This window comes from Opisthorchis viverrini (genome assembly GCF_000715545.1).
Source record: "Opisthorchis viverrini unplaced genomic scaffold opera_v5_261, whole genome shotgun sequence".
NCBI lineage: Eukaryota > Metazoa > Platyhelminthes > Trematoda > Opisthorchiida > Opisthorchiidae > Opisthorchis > Opisthorchis viverrini.
Window position 1 is genome coordinate 474166 of NW_008751917.1, and position 21627 is coordinate 495792.

General features: G+C 44.2%; 1 protein-coding gene across 1 annotated transcript in view; it reads right to left on the reverse strand.

The window, feature by feature from the left end:
* The window catches only part of T265_09176 (hypothetical protein), a gene marked incomplete at both ends in the record, with an annotated part of 44967 nt that overhangs the window by 6490 nt on the left and 16850 nt on the right, over positions 1–21627 (reverse strand). Inside the window, 6 exons of the mRNA XM_009175187.1 lie at positions 1221–1286; positions 7801–7941; positions 10536–10733; positions 14855–14908; positions 15809–15979; positions 19195–19404. Coding sequence (XP_009173451.1) covers positions 1221–1286; positions 7801–7941; positions 10536–10733; positions 14855–14908; positions 15809–15979; positions 19195–19386 — 822 coding nt within the window. The remainder of the gene's footprint in view (positions 1–1220; positions 1287–7800; positions 7942–10535; positions 10734–14854; positions 14909–15808; positions 15980–19194; positions 19405–21627) is intronic.

The window sequence follows — 21627 nt, forward strand, 5'->3', positions numbered from 1 at the left end:
ACAAAAGGAGCTCGGTAACCTGTGGAAGCTTCTGTGTGAAACAGATGGCAAGCGGCAAACATCTTTGTTCATTTTCCTCACAAGTTGCCTCTATCATTTGACTATCCAGCACACCGAACTACCAATAAGAACCAGTAGATAACGAGACTCGAATTCGTCCCAACCTTCATGAAGAGAGCACACCTCCAAAAGATAAGATTCTGATCGGGTCGGATTCTCCTTTCTGCCAGGAGATGCCACCGTAAGTATTGATGGGAAACACTTCAATGTTAATGGAAATGTTTCCTCAGACAAAAGTTTGGTGTAGAACCTCTCAGTGCGTGGCAAGATGGGTAACCCTCCTGCTTAATGGATTTCTCTTGTTCACGTAAAGCAGATTCATGGCAAGATATTCAGCGTACGCCTGTGCTTTCATGTACCGCCCAGATATCATCGCAACCACACTCCAGTATAGTATGACGGAAAATGACCTGAACTACATGGAAGTACCCAATAACTCGAACACCTCGGCAAGCCTAAAGAAAAGAATAGAAAAACAGCCTTAGCGGCCAAGAAGATCATTTGGGGCCAGTCGCAATACCGACGTGTCTACGCAGCATATACCTGTATCTGAATCGTAAATTTGCAGGCACGACTCGGCAGTATCAGAGATGCATCCTTGAACAGTACTGGCGACACTACTCGTGGTGTGTTCCCACGATTGACCCTGTGTCATCACGGTCATTTCTGACATGCGCAGTTTTAGAACTAACCACCATCTGGTCTGTCAGGAACAAAGTAGACACTTCAAAGTCTAACTAGCACAACAATCGCCATTGTGCACATAGTTGATTTTTCGGGTCTTTTGGTTTGTGTGGAGAAAGTGGAAAGAAAATAAACAAAATATGAGCTAGAATACCCCCACTGTTATCACCAAATACAGGATACACGCCTCATAGTGAGGGGAACGTGAAGCCGCTGTGAAAAGATATCTATCACTAATGTGGCCGTCGCTGGGAGGTCCTAATGTGAAACTAACAAGACACTGTAGACGGGAAAGTGTTCTATCAACCACGTGCAAGTGTGCATTTCTAATGAGAGTGTGTGGATGTCCCATGACTCAACCTGATGCAGCATACAACCTAAAAAGGGTGTTATTTTCTCCAGTTTCAGCAGTGCGTCCAGAAAAGTAGATGACAGACTAATACCGAAGATTATGTAGTAAACCAAGGAATACTTACTTGAAAAGTTTTGGTCTCTTTTGTTTGGAGATTTTCCACAGTAACCTCACTCTTCGCTGAATTGACCTGAAAAACGGAAGTTATTGAGATTGAACAAGTGCATGTGGGCATTGATGGAAGGACAAAGCTGTGCCCCGTTGGAATGAGGAAACTGAAGCATGCGTATAAGTAGCGAGCGGATTATTTTTCGCTGTTGCTCCAGCTAGGCCTCATGAACACATGCATTGGTGCAAGAATGACCATACCCAATCTTTCCATCACAATGCTATCAAAATGCACCGTGGTGGACATATTTCGACTTAGGCGTAACCTCACTTATGGTCATTCGATACACACCAGAAAATCATTTGATCACCATAGTACGATCGTGTTTTGCACAGAAGCTTTTCTGGAACTTTTCTATAGCATTCCGCCGTAACAGAAGACGCATAAGATCAACGAACATCGAAGGAGGGATTCTTGATGCTATCCCTCCAGGAAAAAAAACAAGTGCAAAAACAGCCTTCAGGCTAATCAAGTTTGCGGAACTGGGGATTTTTTTCTACCGGATGACTGTTGTTGAGTGCTACCTGAAAGACTGAATGAAATTCCAGAAGGTAGCTCAGTTGTTCCAACCCGATATCCACCATTGAGCATGTTTTTCTTTGTTTTTTAGTTATTGTGTCATCAAGGAACTCGCACAAACTGAGTCAACAAATGTACACCTAAACAGTACGAAAACAGCACAAACAACAACCGAAAGTTAATGCATATTGGGAGGAATACTAAATCACAATATCGTCTTTGTTCAGAAGTGACACCCTTCCTGTCATAACTGTCACGTAACCAGGAGAGAGAACGAGTCCTGTGATATGATCGGGGAGCCGAAGTGGAGTTCAAACCATGGACCCCCGTGGAAATAAAGCACCCTTACCTCGGGCTACAATATGAACTGTATACGTCGCCGCAAAGAGTAAAGGACTTCCACCGTGATCGATATATCTGACAACATAAAGGAGATCTGCTTCACTATACTCAGGTGAAGAGGGAAAATACTTATACGGGGAAAGCCTTTTTTCTGAGAACAACGGCGGTCACATTTCACCCATCAAAATCAGGGTTTCTTAAGAATATATGTAAAGAAGCAGGATGATCGACTATCTGACAGCTCGTCCAGATAGGTAATGGAGAAACACGAAAACGCATTGTTTTACGACAGTCTAGCCAGACAACGCTCTAGTTTTCCATTCCCATAATCGGACCTGTCTACGTCACATAGGTCCGTGCCAAATGTTTCCCCAGCTAATTTCGCTAAATACGGCGATCGTACGTTTGATGTCAGACATTTCATCGCAGGACACACGTAAAAAGCAATACGTAGGAATGCATCCTACATAATGCGTAATTCCGTAAAAAGTGAAATAACAACACGCCTAAATTCTGTTAATAGATACTATTCGTTGAGCATTTCTTAGCGTGTATTTCATTGGTGGAGGAGAGAAAAGGGACATCCAAAGCGCTCCAAGGTCAACTGATTATAATTCACCTCTGAGAGTGTCATTATGGGTACCGCATATCCCCCTAACAGAAAAGACATTCGCCATTAAGGTGGAAATTGTTTGTCCAGGGCGTAGATTGTCATTCTTCTGTTCACTGAGCCGGGAAAATTAGCTGATAACGTCTCATCACCAATCGGAATGACATCAACAGCACCTAGTAGATCAGCGTTGCGTCGTGGATTATCGGGTACACTGATACGCACAAACCATCTGACTGAGAAACACTAATATATCACCCATGGGATATGGCACCTCGAATGGTGATAACCGATGTGTCCAGCTCAGCGAGCCCCCTGTCTTCCTATAGATTCTTCATGTTGAGGTGCCTCGGCACTATTTACATCACAGAAGAATTGTCAAGATGAAGGGACGGGAAGTCTGACCAGGTGACAAGTGAGAGTGCTACGGAGGTTGTGCAAGTTTTCGGATCATATGCTACGGGCCCATCTCCCATCGTACAGCTAGACTTCGTAATCACCTTCAATCCAAACACCTAAGGAATTTAGTTGAGATAATCTATGGAGGCTGTCGGAACGATCTGAAAAGATTCTATAATTAGAAGCCAATGACGTTTGAAACTGTCATAAAAATGTGCGACATTTTGCAAACATTTACAATACTGCCGTGATAGCCAACACTTCAGTGCCCAAAGGCGCATCAAATAACCTTATATGGTCGCCGGTTTGTTCGCTGAGCTAGACAATTTGATTGCAAACGTTTTGTCACCAATCCAGGCGACATCATCAGTGAGTTTTTAGGGAGCATAGTAGAGCGTAGCGATGGGTCACTAGGTAAATGCATCGTATGGGTATGTTTATTCAATTTTGGTTGATGGTACACTAGCCAAAGTGCGTTTACCTTTCCAATAAGCCGTAACTCATGTGCAGAAGCGTTCAGGTACATCCAGAGGTTTCCGTCCTGTATAAGTCGGGCCACAGCTCAAAATCGCACTGAATTTCCATGGAATAGTGCAGTTTCTAAACTTCAGCTCCACATCAGTGTCGCATGAGTCGGATTATCAAATATTTGGTATATGAGTTTCAGATTCTCAAGGACCGTGGCATCGCACCTGGATTTCAAGTTGCAATCTGGGCCACCTTCAAAATGTTGCACTATATGCAAATGCTTTGTTCAGCTGTAGAATCCCTTCGGTGCTTAACTGCCATGCCGCCAGAAGGAATCGCGAAGGCTGAGATACTGCCAGGTTGCCGAAACCCAGACAGGGGAAGTCAAGAGGCAGAGGTCGGGTTTGAACCACGGACATTCCGGTCAGTAAATTCGCGCTCTAACCAGGCTCCCCTTGCGCATACAAACCTTTCATCTACGGATAGGTGTAGGGACAGCGTTTGCTTCATGCTGTTCATTGTTGAAGGTTGTTCGCTTACAAATTAGCAAGTATCTTCACGCTTAGAAGCTATCTTTCACGTGTTTTCTGGACAATTACGTGTTACCGTTTTCCATGAAGTTTTGTCACTCCAGTGTCGATCAGTCAGTCATATGCAGTTTAAATCAAAAAGTTAAAGTAGAAGCGCCTGAATGGCAAGACTAATTCTAGGAGATTTGATGACTGAAACAGCAGAAACAGCTCGTGTAACAGCGAACGGAGCTGTGCTAAGGAAAACACACGAGCGCATTTCAGAATATCGTGATAGGTCAAAAGCCACGAGTAAGATGAAAGATGGCACAGCAAGATGCGAACCGGGACTGAGGGAGAGGCCAACAACCATCAACCACATATATATCAAAATAGCAGCTCACCAACTGTCTGCGTAGCAAGTCTGTCCAGGAATGGATGAAAGCGTGAAACACGGCAACTTTACACCACCCAGTATACCAAATGCAGTTCATCAAGGGAACCAATGAGCAAAGCGCACGAAATATGTGGCTCACGCATTCGCTTCGCTACGTAGTGCACCCGCCGACCAGCTACACAGCTAGTATACGACTGCTCGCACATATTGATTTACTACTGTGACAGCCTGATTCCCTGCGACACGAGGTACCGTGACGACTGGCAAAAGTTATCGTCAATTTAGCCTCAGCGATTCGTTTTGTGGATGCTTATCAGCTATCTCTGCGTCGTCAGAGCACTGTCAATTTACAGGCAGGATAGATGATTTTGTTCGGGTTTTTGGCAGTGAGGTTTGTTCACAATTCGGAATACTTCTGCTCTTACTTCAACTAGTATGCAGGAAAAGTCGGATGTACTCCGCTAGTCCTATTTCTCTCACAGGTCAAGTTACAACGAGAGCTGGAATCTTCGGACAGTTAGCTCTATGCTTCTGTGGAGTTCTCTAGAGCCCAGTTACGATATCTATTCTACCTATTTCTTTTCCGGCTCGAAAAGGGAGAACTTGCTTAAATGGAAGTCGTAAGATGTAGACCAAAAGATGGCATGGTTGATCCAGAAACATGTATACAAACTTTTGGACCGGCTATGTGACGGAGCTGTTCATAGACATGTACTCACTTGATCGAGAAAGTGGTAGGAAGCAGCCAGCTGCAGTGCATGGGAGTCGAACCTAGTACTTGGTAACGAAGCTGAATCGTTCAAGAAGCAGCCGAGGCTGGTAGGTCATGTACTACTCCTGCCCAATCTAAACACACGTTGGTGAAAAATCAAGGACAGGGCATGAAGTGGCGGGGCGAAATGAAAGCAGCAACAGCCAAGAACTGTTGTGTAATTTTCACGCCCCTCGAGTCGGATATGTGATTCCTATTGGATATGGTGAGAAATCCTACAGGACATGGTTCACCGTACTTGCCTGCTGGGTTTGTGTTGGGTAAAGTCCGAAAACGATGTTGATGCTGTCCTATCATGAGCTGATTGTTGTGTTGAGGACAGAAAGCTTTTTAATTGCACTTCCACCATTTCCCTTTCCTCCGACTCGTTCCTGGGGCCCTTTTCGTGTGGAAGAGAGCCAGAGGCGGTCAAACAATGACCTGGCAGCGAAGTATAAAAGCCATTAACGGCAAACTCAGCTGCACTGGTCATTGCCGTCTTCCTGGATGGGGACCCCAGGACGGGCCATATCAATGGTTAGAGATATTGTCAGACATGGCCCAGTCGCGCCCTCAATGGCGCTCATGCATCCAAGCTATTACCTTCAATGCTCCCTTCCCAATCCCCCCACTTAACAGTCCGCCTACTGTGCTGTATTCACGCACTAATTTATCACTGCGCAGCTACCTACCCCACCTCCCCAAATCATCGGTAAACGAAACTGTGGCAGCTACAACCACTGTACGACAAGTACGTGGTTATTAAAGCTGACAATGATGATGATGGTGACTCCTTCCTCATGGCTGCACAGAAGTTAAGCTCCGCTGGCGATGGTGACGGCCGCGGTACTAAATGTGCACATGCACGACTGGCTGTCAGGCATTTCGAATGTCTAAAAATTATACAGCGGTGTTTGCCAGGGTCGAGTAAGGACAGACACTAAATGGTTGTAGGCAGCTGACAACACCCTATTGAACCATGTAAAACCTTGACTACAAACTCAAAATTATCCACGGTGTTGTGGAGTACACACTGCTCCCAACTTTCGACTGAGCTACAGTTGTTCATGTTTGTTCTTCCTACCTAAGACGCGTCGTTTTTACTCATGTCGTATGCCCAGGTGAGTATGGTCAGAATGATCAAACGAACCAACTAGTTCTAACTAACGATTCACTGTTTGGCCAAAGGCTGGAATTTATCAAGTTTGTGCAGTGAACGATTACTGCGTTGGCTTATGCCTACGGAACACACCACTAGACAGTAAACCAGGCTGATGCTGATATTTGGTAGTCAATAATGACCTTGTATTCATAATATGATAGACTTGCTCATCAAGTTCGTCTATTCGGTTTCTATCGCCGGTTTCTTTCCTGTTACGTAGCTGCCTCTCATCGTTATCTAATCTGCCTCAGAGATAATCTTCCGTTAACCCGCAGCCATCTGTCCCCCCACCTGAAAAAACGAGGAGGAAGACTGAGAGATTACGTGGGGGCATGTATTTATAACCACTGTCGAGTATTTTCGTTGTTTTCGGATGGAGGTAATAGTAGCTAGAACTTTGCTGACTTTTGATCGGCCCTAGACACCCCGGATTGCAGAAAGCATATAACCCTCAACACTTTCACGTATTCAAAGGTGCTAACACACAGCCAGGTGGTATATGCTGGCATCGAAGCCGTTAAGGAGATATGCTTGCATATTTGGTGACTGGCAAAGAATATGTACTATCAGTGGGCCGTGTTAAGGGCAAAGTTACAAGTGGATGCTAGTTCATCCTGTGAAGATATTCACCAAAAAAATAAATGAGCTACATTAGAGTCAAATTTGTCGGCCATTTGTCTTTTTTGTTCAGGGATAAATGATTCCATTCTACAAACCATCTTTCCGTGTCGAACACCAAGCGAGGGGCACTTACTGAACATTTTGGCAACAGGGAGTGTCTTCAGTTTTTTACTAGAACTACCAGCATATATAAACAGTAGAGGTGGGGATAGCGCCATCCACCTACGATAAACTTTTGTTTATGGGTCACCGCACCAGGGTAACTGATATCCCAGGGGATCAGATTTAGATAAGACAAGATACAAATTTAGATAAGACTATCGAAAGAAAATTGGGCTAAACGCAAGCGAAACGAAGTTTTCAATTCCACCTTCAAGTAAGACCTCCAGCGCCTTCGGACTGGCTCTGTCTTGCTTATTTCAGACTACCTACCAGCTTCAACCTAACGCACCAAACAAAAACAGCACTAGTCATTCTAAACATTGAAAACTAAACGAAGAAGATAACACTGAGGGATTTTCGATTAGGCTAGCAGGTGCGTGGAATCGTATAGCCTTTACGTTGAAATGACATAAAACTGGTTATGAAGCCATGGATGACTAAGTGCAAGAGTAGCGAGTAGTATATGGACAATGTAAATATACAAGCTAGGCTGTGGTACTGATCAACAGTTAGAGAAGTCTAAAGAAGTTGGGTTCAGCCCATAAAGAACACGCTGAACTGGATTTTATCATCAATAAGGGATTAAACCACCCACCTCAATTAAGTGATGCTGCAGATTGAAATGAATGCCTCGTTCGCGACAGATTGCAGCCAAGCTATCCGCATACTTTGCAACGGAGAACATTGTGGGTAGTGCAGTAAAGTAGAGTATTTCCGCCGACTGCCGCTGACCTTTCTGTTGAGTGAGAACAGTAGATAGGAAGTGGGACCACTACTGATACTGCGATTCTGATAAAATGGTTGAACATAGAGGATTTATATGACTCCGGTTAGATAAATCCGGGCCGCAAACAAACTCGCAAAGAGGACCATGGATAAGACGGAGAAAACGCGAGCAACCATGTATATCTCCTCTAGCAAGTGGATATAACAGAAGAATCAGATGAAACTTGTTCAAGGCTAGCACCTGGAATGCAAGCAAAAAACATTACAAGACAAACAACCGGGACAAGTGAGCGTTGATCTTGGCGACTGGCCGAGTGATCACTAACAGCCATTTCGTGGAAAGACAGGGTGATGTGGAGGAGATAGAAGATGGAGGGAGAATTTCGCATGAAGAGATGTCAAGAATAGTTCATTTGCAGCACGCTTCTAGTATACGGGTTAGGCAGCCTAACAAAAGAGTGGAAGCCGAGATACTATGAGGTAGCCTAAAGAATGGGCGATTTCAAAAGGCGGAGCTCTAGAACAATAGGCGCTTCAGGTTTGTGATGCGCGAACTTGCGAGCTAAGGGTAGTCAAATTCACGGGTTTGTCTGGGAATACACGCCACTGTGTGCGTAGGGAAACTAAGGCACAATGGCACTTGTAAATCAAACCAAGGGAACCCTGATTTCGTGAGGATTTATGTTTCGACTGATAAGCAATCTTTTTGATCCTTCAAACGCCATAAAAGCAATTCATAAGTGGCATACCTCCAAATTAAACACAAGGTATGATAGGCTTAGTGACAAACGTGCGCAGATATATCATAGGGCACTCTTTGTAGACTGAGGAAAAATCGTCCAGCTGTGACACCCTTGGGGTGCCTAGCTGCCATGCATCCCGAACGAGGCACAAGGGCTGGGATACTGCCAGGTTGCCCAAGCCTAGACAGGGGAATTCGAGAGGCAGATGTCGGTTTCGAACGGCGGATCTTCCGGTCAGTAAATTCGCATACTAACCACTGAGGCATCTCGCCCCCATCCACTGAGAGAAGCAGTTCTAAAATAGAACGAACTAATCTCGACTTCTCATCTCATCCAACTAGGATTCACGGCCAAGCCTCCCATCCGGCATTTTACTTTCCTGTGCTAGTAATGTTTAGTGTCTCAAGTGAAAAAGTCGCAGCAAGTAGCTAAGTGAACTATACTGTTCAATATCAGTTTCAACCGCCGCACGAGTGCACAAACGACCTCACGGGCACAACAGCGCTTGATTGTCGTTTATTGGATCAAGATATACCAATCACTTTCGTACACAAACATAGCAGACGGTGTTGATAAACAAGTTACGAGAGTCGATATTGTCTGTCTCACGGTCTTATCACTGGGCCATGTAAACTCATCATCCGAAACCATAATTCGGTATGCAAAATCCTTGCACTAGCTGCGTTAGCTGTGGCAAGGGTGAAGTAACGTGTACCGATGGGCATACAAAGAAGCAACACAGGACAAAGTCCTTATCGTATTCCGAAAAATTCCGAGGGTAAACTTCCAAACACCAGGAAAAATCACTCATAGAGCCTGATGCAGTAGGGTGTCGGTAGGTATCTGTCGAGTCGGGATGAGTTCAAACTAAATTGGTTGACGTCTTATGCACCGGTGAACTAGACGTAGCTGTCGCTTCTTATCCACCCATACAAATGTAAACCGCTTGAATCAGTAACTTTGCCATCTGGTCAACGAATTTGGTGGCCTACGGATACTAAGTAGCTAACGATGTGATATCCTTTCTTATAACTGCAGCTACTCACTCAACATGTCATTTGCTACTGTCCATCGGGTACAGGTAGAAGCCGATGTAGTTCTAAACCGTCACAGAACTCTAGGCGTCCATGGGTTATCATCAATGTTCAACAGGAATCTCGGAGGCACCTTATCTCTTACGAGTGAACAAGGCTGCAAAGACGGACTACACGATATTTACTGCGTAATGTCTGTAAAGAATTAATTCGGTCTGGAAACCCGATATTGTCCTTGTCGTCCTCACTGTACTGGGACTGCTTACGTCCTAGACTATGTACTCGTTTATTCAACAACTGCTCGTAATTTAAGGTCCAGCTTTCCTATGTCCATCTACAAGTATGAGCACTCCGAATACGGAAATCCTCAAACGTCCCTCACAATAGGGGACACTACAGTTCAACGTCATCAGTCACTTTTGGATACAAGCCAATCTTTCCGAAGAAGGCTCACCAGGAAGGCTCATGTTTTCCCCTCATAGAAGGTATCGTCATAGTTGGCTTGGTTTTTCAACATCTCAGGAGTAGACTACATTGAACTCGCAGTTTCAGGAGCGTTTGTGAGTTTTTTCTGACGAAATTCCGATAATGACAGACCGGGTCAATTTACTGATCTGATCAGAAACATTGGTTACGCAAGTATGAAGTAGTGCCTAGCAAAAAACGTTGATTAATTGGTTATTCGGTGCAGATAAAAGATGAAGACCAGACAAAAAGCAGAACACACATTTCCGGTACACTATACTAGACCTGAAGCAAGCAGGTCGTCAACTTCCGCATGATCAAACGATACAGTGACACGATAACAGGCAAGAAACATTACTAACCCTTCGGAGATAATCGTCGAACAAATACATTACTTTCTGCGGTGCACCGGCGCATTTTATAGGACCAACCGGCAGGGTGAATATTGCTCGCCCACCCTTGAACGACTGATAAGCATTGAAGGTCTTCTCAACATAATCCGGAGAATAATTGGAGCAAACACGCGGGTCAGTGTTGAGAGCTGTCACAGCTCCAGGGATCTGAAAATGGATAAGAAACGACTGGGTGTGGAAGAAATACAGTGAACCTCAAGATTTCTTACCCCCTCTAAATGAGAACTTGACAGCAAAAGGTCAGCTTCTTTCCGCTTCCATTCACGTCACCACTAGATTGAGGGGCAAAATGCAACCTCATCCTCCCACCCACCCCCAAAAAAGCGACAGAAAATTCCGGGGTTATTTTTCCATAAATCGAGAAACCGAGCCTTGTTGACATGATTATTGACTTCCGTCTAGCCAGGGCTAGCTAAAATGTGTGAAAATTAAGTTGTCGGTTACCATCGATGAGTAGACCCAGTATTGATCAACGGGAGTGGACAGTGACTAACCACACAACGACATACGTATTGTAGTGCATCATGGGATGTTCCAGGAAGCTTAGTTTTGCCGGTGGCTGGTCCAGTCTTTCTAAGAAAATAGTAAGCTAAGTTCGCCCGATGATGGTTCCATTAGGTGGTTTTTTTATTCAGTTGGAATCACCTAGGCCCGTCGACAATCATTTCATAAGAAATGAAATCTTATCCCTCCAAGATAAGACTCCGCCCACCTACTCCAGTGGGGACAACACCCAGCTAAGGTAATAGTCTAAGACAACCAAACGCAAGGTCCATACAATGGTTGAAAGATACGGTTTTCCTAAAGGAAAATACTCACAAAGTTGCTGAAAACTCTTCGGCAGCCAACGTTGTGAGTAGTTTCCTTTATGAAAACAACTGCGATATCTCGAATATCGTGCCAACTGAAACACGAGGCGGCCTGTGTGCAGCACATTCAGTTGTAAAATATCATCAACCAGAGATTCAGTTGAGTTCCTCGTGAAAACCAAATTGATTGGCAAATGAGTGTATTTCTTATGATACCGGTTATTGATCGGATGGCTGTGGACCCATTCGCTGAAATTAGCGATTGGTTGGAAAACATCTCATCATCAATGAGGAGACATCAATCGGTGTTCGGTCGGGTGGGTATTTTCCCCTTTTTCATCCGTATTTATATAGTTTTTAAACAGCACCTGATAACTCTTAACTTTAATGCCGAATTGGGGGGTAGCTTTGTGGCAATCTCATTCGACCATCTACGATCTTCTTGATGGAGTGATATCCCTCACAGGTGGTTTACACTAATTGTGTGGGAATATCTTGGAAGATTCAAACAAAGCGACATGTCAACAGCAGTGGTAGTTTTCCTGAGGTACATACCAGCGAATCCAATTCTCCGGAATACAAAACGTTGTGTTATCCATGCGAAAAATTTTCCGAAGTGTGGGGCTTCCTTGGTCTCCCCATCCAACTACTTTTTCGCGATGCTTGTGGAAGCTAGCTCCTTTAGAGACACAAAAACACGAGTCCGGTACACTGGCCAAAAACTCACTAATGAGATATCTTGCCAGAATGAAGAGGCAAAATTAAGTCCGAGTGTTAATTCGGAACATTCGTCGTTAAGTTTGCAATACACAGGGCTGTCCCACAAAAAAAACGACTGACAATAATCTCCAGTGGCTCCTGAAATCAGCTAAGGGGGACAAATGAAAATCACTTGTAGTGATGGCGGTTCACTCCTGAAGATTCGCTCTGCATAGTGGGACAACTAAAACACAGAACACAGAACTAGAATATTGCTTCATGATTTTACGCTATGAATGTGAATGTTATTGCCTTCCAAACAGTTAATTCAATTGTGTAAACTTAACTGACCAACTGCGTTGACCGCCTCTGAGAGAATCGCTCGTAGCACATGCCGCAAACCCAGAATCCCCAGATGTGCCGTAACCGAACCGCTGCGCGTTCATATCTATTGCTTGTCATTCAAGAGATGTGCATATACACCTGCTTTGGAAGAGTTCTCGTTGGATAAACGGGCTGGCGTAGATTATTCGCACAGCCAAGAATGTCGGTAAAGTGGATTCCAGTTTATGTGATGCTAGTTAGTTTCAAGCGAAGACCCGCGAGAAAGACAGAATGGACGCCACAGGAACACAGCTTACTTCTACTTTTAAGAAATTACTTTTAAGAAATTTACCAAAAGAACCATTTGGTGATCTCTTGTCTACTGGGTCGCGCGCATCTTAGCTGTATTGTTTACCCAAGGTCCATACGTACGGAATGCCACCACAATTCACCCCGATTACGCTCAACTCCCCTTAACACAGCATTGCTGGTTCTGGAGGTCTTAAGCCTCTTCAAAACCTCCTGGTACCTGAAACCTGTGGCTGTATTGAACATACCTGTGACTAAAATTAGCCCAACGAAACATCTGTCGCTTCGTATGAAGCACGGTAAATAAATTGTACCAGCTGCACGGATATTGATAGCAGAGGACAAATAAATGAATAAAACGAACGAAGATAACTTTTTGGTGACCAAAACATGTCGACGTCAAGTATATATATTCGATGAGGAGGTTGGTCGCATTGACGTAACAAATATGTACCGAGGATTAGAGCAGTGCGAAGATTCAGAGATGGCCCTTATCGGTGAGTGAACAATTTGCTGTTGTTGAGATGCTGGTGCCCCGGTCTCGCTGAACTACGTAAGCTCGCTACGAACGATTCAGCGCCAACCAAAGTAACATCACCATTACGTTGTTAATTCAGCGCCAACCAAAGTAACATCCCCATTACGTTGTTAGTAAACTGCCCCCCCCCCCGGTGTATGATGACACACTGATGACGTCATCTCGACTGACAAAATTACCCAGACCAGCAAACAAACCAATGAAAAACCAACAGCTTATTAAAATAATGAAAACCATTCGCTCCAAACATTCGGGTAGTAGCTTCCGTATCATAGTTCAAATTGAATGGACTTATTTCACAATGGATAATCTCCAGCTGCTTATCCAGTCGCGAGTCATATCCCAATGCAAAAAAAACATGCATAACTTTGTTCTTGCTGAACTGATCACCCAGCTTTTGTGTCCAGTCAGAAAACCCGATATTTCCCATACTGAGCCGCTTCACTTTAACCTCACCTCACGCCTTCTCATACACCATTCATGTTACCCTTCGCTAAAAACTACAAAGATGGTCTGGCACACTTCACCATCGCATTGATTGACGTCAGGACTAGCAATCAGCTACACTCAACATTCCAGATCAGCTCTACAACTCGCAACTCACCCAACATTACCATTACCTGATGAATTTACGTCACAGTTCCGCGTACGCTCGCATCCTTCTACTGTCAATAGATACGCACCTGGAGCCACATGTTGGAATGTGCAAACACCCATCCACAAACACAGCACACCAGCCTAAAGGATTAGTAATAAGTTGAGCACCTATGTGGATGCTGAATGAAGAAGACAAACCCCAGCAAAGGTCGTTTCTCGTTTGATGGGACACTTGGTGAGAACAACTGAGCACAGGGGTGACTATTGCATGGTGCCATAGATCAAGATCACTGTTAGTTGATTATTTCCTGCAATATTTGGGCGACAGGATATTTGGGGTAAGCATAAAGGTTGTAATATCATGTGTGTTATCCAAAAACACAATTGGTAGTTTCGGATTTTAGGGGCAATGGGTCCCTGCAGGCCACCAAAGATTACACTTAAGCTGTCGGGTGAAGTTACTCCTTGGGAGATATGCTGAGGATAATGTTAATTTAGATTGCTGTGAACTGACTCATTATTGTTGAATAATTCATTCCCATTTTCAACTGACCGCATTGCAGAGCACTGGGGCCAACGTCACTCGATTTTCCCGGTTTCTGTTGAGGGACTGGTACTTACCCATCTGCTCAGTAGCATAGTTCGGGAAACCGGAATACAAGGGTGCTTACAAGACAGTACGCCATGTAAAATTGAGGAACGAGGAAGAGGCAGCATAAAACAGCATCGGCTGCAAGTTGCCGTTAGCGCCGGATAAAAATAAGGGAAGAATTACTCAGTCACATCAGAAAACAACAAAGTCAAGAATATGGAGATGAGTTGTATAGTAAAAAAGAAGTAAAACCAAGCAGAATACCTGGATCTTACACATTACCCAAGGGATACGTGAAAATTCATCATTAGGGATCATACATGCAAGATCGTAAACAATACTTCGGAATGTTAACTAAACCAAACACATAAGCCAAAGTAGGGCGTCGGCCGGAACCTACCAAATCAAAGCGTAGCTCCATTCCAACCGCTAGTACCAACTGGTCATACGTAACCTGACACGAAACAAATAGGAGAACACAATCACTGACAAATATCTGAACTCTGACTAGGTGATATGTTCCTCATAGGGAGCAAGCAACTAAAGGTAGCCCATGGGGACCAAACTTGGTGGTCAAGAAATCAAGTCTAGACCTTATCCGCGAAGCCACCCTAGTACTGACGAATCGGGACGATCACCTTCTGTGTAGGGGTAAGCTGGCTCCAATGACTTCGGAATGCCGCGTTCTATGACCAACGATTCTCAGCGAGATCAGTTCAGAGTTTCGCCACGTAGAACACTCAATCACAAAGGGACGACAGCATCAACCCTCTCTCATCTGGCATCACCACTTGTCACAAGGTGATGGAAACAGCAACATTTCTAATCTGACATTAAACTTTAATCCAGGTTACATGGGCCCCTACATAAGCTGGTCCACTGAAAACTTTACGCGGTAAGTCAGACTATGGTACAAAACTTGAAGTACCAGCAAGTACGTAGGGCAAAGACCAAAGTTACTTGCATCCAGTGATTTTGAAGAAAGTAGAAATCACGCATATTGCTTGCTTTCCTAGCAACTTGACCAATCGCTCTCTCATTTTGCTTGATTCCACATTGTGTGACCGATACGGAATTCGCTTTCTCAGCAAGACTTGACCACCGTTTGATCCATCCAGAGATGATCATTACTAAATAAATAAATTGCCGTACCTTGACTTGCACGCCAGATAAGGTGCACTACAGGTGCCAAGCGCAATGAGTACAAATGCAACCGACACACAATCGTAAGGATGAGTAAGAATATCGGGTGGAACATACAAAATGAAAGACAGTGCATCTGACGTAAAAGCAAGTTATGGAGATAGCAAGCATGAATACCAGTGTCACTAACACTGAGCTGGACTAAACCTACTTGTTTACCACTCTTCAGGTGCAGTTTGGACTTCTCTGGATCGATGGCAAATACTGCGTCTCTTATCCAATGTACCGACTCAGGAATGGCTTTTGACATTGGTATCACCGATTCTTTGAATGGACGAATCCCAGCACCCACAAGTGTCCATAGTGGCTGATAGTAGTGTACCTATGAAGAAAGGTGAGACAAAAAACCTGACTGGGCAGCACGAGTAGAGTGCGCAAAGACCGTTCAAGTCAGATTTAGTTTATGCATTACAAACCAAGTACCTGTGATTCATGGTTCCAAGAAAAACGGTTCCATACTTTGGTGGTCGAGAAAATAAAATGGAACAGATGATAATCCCACTGATCCAGTGTAGGCTGAGAGCCTGTAAAGTTTTGGGGTATTGGCGTATGAATAGATTTTCGCCACAAAAACGTTTACCACGTGTTGGCCTCACAAATTTACGAGACTGAACAGAGGTGAGAGCCTACCGCGCTAATTCAAAACATTCGTGTCACCATACAAAGAGGATGTGGGCCTAGCTTTGAGCGTCCATAATCAGCACTAGTGTGTTGGCCACCAAACGCATATTATATATATATATATATATTAGAGTTACCTTGGAGACCAAAGCTTTCAGTATCGTAAGAACAGTCGCTTGACCTTCTTAGAATGCTAGGTGACCAGGCATCATCTTCCATTGAATTAATCTGTACTAAACAAATAATGTTGACCTTACCTTTGGTGAGGTTCCGAGTTCTATCCATCGTTATGTTTCGTCTTAATAGCGCAAGGTCAACGCCGCGCACAAGAGCACGATAAGCTGCTTAGGGAAAAAGCTTGAAAATAACTGGTGACATATCACTTGGGATATCTACAACTGGTTGCACTGGCTGTTTATAATACAAGATCACATGTAGCGAACACTGTAAGGCTCAGCACAATAATCCCCTATCGAGAAAATCACATCAAGGAGACAATTTTGAGAGCATGTAATTCAATTCCATCGCAATCTCTGTACGAGGAAGCAACTCCCGACTCGGAGACTCACGTCCCGTTTGTGTGAGGACGGAAATGGAACTCAGACGTTGCCGATCAATGCCTCCGTGTACGGTCATAGTGACTGGATCACATGTATTAGTGTCCAGGAATAGCCGCATATACAAAAGCTACAGAGAACATTTCTCGCCAAATACCCCAATAGCCAACTGATCTTTCACTGGGAGTTTACCAAATACATTAATCGGGCGCGCATGCCGTTTGCTTGGGAGGCTATTCTTGGCACCGTAGAATTCAGTACAAGGCCAGCTGAATCGTCTCTTCAGTGTAGTTGCTCGCACGTTATAAATGGAATCTCAGAAGCATTCAGTTCAGAACATTATAAACGGAAAGAAGAACACCGACAAGTATGCAAATCGGAAAATTGTCAGTTTGTGCGCAGAAAGTTCAACTAGTTTTTTTTCAAGAAATCGTCAAGCGACGCTGAAGTGTACCTTTATCTTAGCTCATTCAAAGGTGTAAATAAGAGATGAACCAACCAAAAAATCGTCCAGCTGTAGCACCCCTTCGGTGCCTAACAGCCATGCCACCAGAAGGAAGCCAGGTTGCTCAAGCCTAAACAGAGGACGCCGAGAGGCAGAGGTCGAGTTCGAACCACTGACCTTCCGGTCAGTAAGTTCGTGCTCTATCCACTGAGCTATCTCGCTCCAACCAAAAAATCAGAGACGTATTTCCAGAGTCAGTTTGTACCTTCTTATCAAAGACAGCTTTGCAACGCATGTTTGCTCCATTTCTCAACCATTTTCCAATGTGGCACGCTTTACTCGAGTTGACTAAGCCTATGGTGTAATTTACCAAAACGAGTCTCGTGCGTAAACTAGTGTTGTGGCCTTTAGGATTAAGTCGACATATTTCTTTGTTGGTGGGTGCCGGCGGCCCATTGTGCAGTGTGGAATGCGGCTTGGATGACCCATGCTCGGTTCCCGCCATAGGCATCTTTTTATATGCAGCTATGCACTGTCATGTTGTTTCGCTGATAAACGACTTAAAGGGGTTTCTATAACACTGTTGATGGGATCTGTAGGCTGCCTAGCGCTATCATGCTTACTCCACAAAAGCCCCCCCGGAAATTACACACTCCAAGGATTTTGTCGCTGAACTTAGTCTACATATTTTGTAGGTCGCGGCAAAAGTAAATTTTTAGAAATTAAACCAACTGCATCAAACCGATATTTTATATTCTGCTGGTAATCAGTTTGTTGGGGTGTAGGAATAATCAGTCTATTCACACAATCTCCCATTCAACTCTACAGTAAGCATGGATTCAGGGTTGGAAAAGCAAGAGTCGAGGGTTCCACCATGAAAGAGTTTTTCGACGAGTGAATGAAGTGTTTCTTCCCATGGAGACACATAACTAAAACTTATATTCATAACTTGGGCGAACTGCTCCGTGAACGGTGGTTCCTAGTCTTGGGTATGGTCCTGTAGGGTAAAAACAACCTCATGCGCCTCACTCAGAACGCGAAGAATATGATTGTCAGATAAGCTACAGAGGTGGATGCGAAATACCCACAGAGATCTCTGTCAGAAAGGACATCCTGAGGAAAGTTGAAGTGAGAATCTCAAGCACACAATGACCCAGCAACTGTCCTATTAATACCATCCACAGGTAGATGTCAGAAACTCGCCAAAAATCCGAATATCGTACTTCCCGTGGTACCTCGCGTCTTGAGACGAAAGCTGATCGTCGAATGCCATGAGATTGAAGGTGAAGGTAACTACGGAAATTAGGGAACCACTTTAGAGTGTTCGTTCATTATTGTTTAGTATTCACGGGACGTCCGGGGAAGTTAAAGAGTACACTCGAGGATGTTCACTTTTCAAAAACTGTAAAGTTTCGTATCTAATGGCTTATAACCGCTTGTTTCGTCAAATTTCTTCGACAGCCCACCGTACGAGTAGTGTATTACGCATATAGATGTATCACGATATCTTGAATACCGCACCAACTGAAACATGAGGCGGCCTAGTGCAGCACATTCAGTTTCCTGAAAATACCATAAACGAGGGATTCAGCTAGGTTCCAGGTGAGTCTCCCGCAAACTCAAATTAGTCTACAAGTGAGTGTATTTCGTTTAGTTCGTGTTTGATAATAAACAACTTGGCAGCGAAGGGCATTCCTCCTTTCACCGGTTCATTCACAATACTACGGCTGTAAGTTCAAATGGCCCACCATGTGAGTCACTACCCATCATCAAATAATTAAACAAGCCAAGTACGGATACTTTGAGAAACTGATATACAGTGAACATAAAAACAGCAGGTTGTTACTTTTAGTTAATGGACATACTTATGGAATAAGTGCGCATGCTTTGACTTTGCGTATCCGGTAAACTTACATCTGATGGCTCAATAACAGCAATGTTGTGTCCACTCAAAAACCTCGTCAATTTGCTAGCAAGACTCGCGCCAGCACTTCCACCACCAACAATCACTACTTTGTGATGCTGATGAGCTACACCGGAACTACACAAAGTTCGGTTGAAGAACTGCAAAAAAACAGTCCTGAGAAGCAGTGTACGACCGACCATGTTTACGATATAACGAACCTATAAGGAACAAGGATACAGTGTTTATGACGGTCACCAAACATGCATTTGAAAGTAAAAACAGTAAAAGAAAAGTTAAAAAAATCAGCATCTTTTGAATATGGCGGAAACAGATATATCCAAGCAATAAGATAAGAAACACACACGCTCATCCGGTGTAAACCGTCATTCGGTGTAGCTGGTACACTCTGTTCTCTTGAGAGACCGTCGGCCAAACTAAATCCATAGAAAACCTAGATCCCAGCGTAACCTGTAGAGCATAACAGGTAGCGGGAAAGTTACCGTACTCGGAAGCCACCTCACGTTCGGTCGGAAGATGGTACAAAACTACACTAAAAGCTTAAAACCGTATCCAAAAGGTCAACAGTTCCCTTTAAAAGCGCCCGTCAGCTGAACTACAATGGTGTTGTTATGAAGTCCCCCAGATGTTTTAGAAACTAAGAATAGGCTCTTGATTTTTGGTATCGGGGAAATTCGGTGTAATTTATTAAAGACTGTGCAAATATATGCAGATCAGAACTACACCTAGCGACCAAGGGTGCGTTGATGACGCAAACCTGGAGGATAGAGACAATGTGTACGGATCCCGGCCACTGGCCAGGCTTGTGTTGGAAACCATCCGGCGAATTTGTGCTATTGCATAGTGGGTTGTAGATGTGCAAAAGCAGTCGCAAGCCAGTAGCGTCCAGTATCTACATGATGTATAAAGTTATTAACTTTGCACAGTAAAAAAGAGAGCAATGGTCCTATCAACTATTCACTGTCCTGGTAAAGAGAAAAGTAGTTCATCACAATGTCGCAGTACAAACTAGGTAAGCTTATTCCCTTCTCACAAGCTTCCCTGAATTCGTCCCAGCCTGACTTTCAGTAAATTGAGCTAAAACCGCCCTCCTAATCAACCGATTTCAATCATTCGATAACAAAGATACCACCCAACTTTTCACTTTGGATTTCATTCGCGAACGCATCAATCAATCCGACTCCACAGCCATACTTCGCATTCCCGGCGATCTAAATGTCTGCAAATAGGTCTGAACATCCTTTCATCGCAAAAGGAAGCAGTCGGCCGAAATCTGCAAACCTTTACATCAGATTATGTCTCCCGTCGACTTCTATGCGGTGGCTAAACATCCCAATCACTTACCTCAGTCCTGTTGTGTAGACGAATTCGCAACCTTTGGCACTCTTGACCAGTAGTGGCCGTTCCACTGCCTCTAACACATTTCCCTTTCGTCCGCGAGATTGATCTGCTGACTAGGGCGGCATGAGAGGCCTATACCAGAGACTAATGTAACCCGCTGCCTCTTGCTCAGCTGATTCAGACTACAATAAACGCCATTCAAGAGCAGACCGACATGTTCACACCTTTGCCTCAAATTCTACCACTTTCCCAAACTAATCAGAATATGCTAATCGTTTTTCACTACCCTCGATTTCAACCGAACCTGTTTATCAATGTCCCTGGTCACTAAACACCATTGTTCCGGATGGCATCCTATCATTTTGTTTCAAAACTGTGTCGTAGAACTCCATCTAACCACATATTGGCACTTACATCTCTCCCTCGCTCGCTCAGTAGTTTTCTCTTCTAGGAAAAACCCCAACGCATGGTCATTTATCTGACTCAATAACTGCCACTCCACTTCTATCAGCACCAACTTGTCACATATTTGATGGGTTTCACCAAATCAAGATAAAAAACAACAGCGACGCCTAAAGTCATCCATACATATTCATGCACCATTGCTCGATGGTTTATTGGCTTAAGTGTCACAGCTATTGTCAGCTGCCTTGGACTCCGTCGGGGATGCACAGAGATGCACGAAGAACTGCAATGGACTGGAAGGCTTGTACCTTCACCCTCTTGGTTCCACGTCCACACTTGTGCAGTCAATACAGTACTTTTCACGGAATTCTTACCTAACTCATAGTACTTCACTAGTGCACTGAATGTCGACCCCAAAACTACTCATGACTAGGCTCACTGAACGCATCTACATTCAAACCCACCACTCCTCTCCCTCTTCAACACTCCTGTTCCCAGCCACCCAAATCCACACTTCTTAGTCCACCCTAGTCGAACAATCTCAACACATACGAAATCAATTGCTACCTGGGCCTAAGGATAGTCTTTTATTTCCCTAAACCCGTGTTTATTTATCATTCCCAAAACTCGATCCCAAAACCACCCCTACCCGAAATACTGCTGTCGGACGTTGGGTG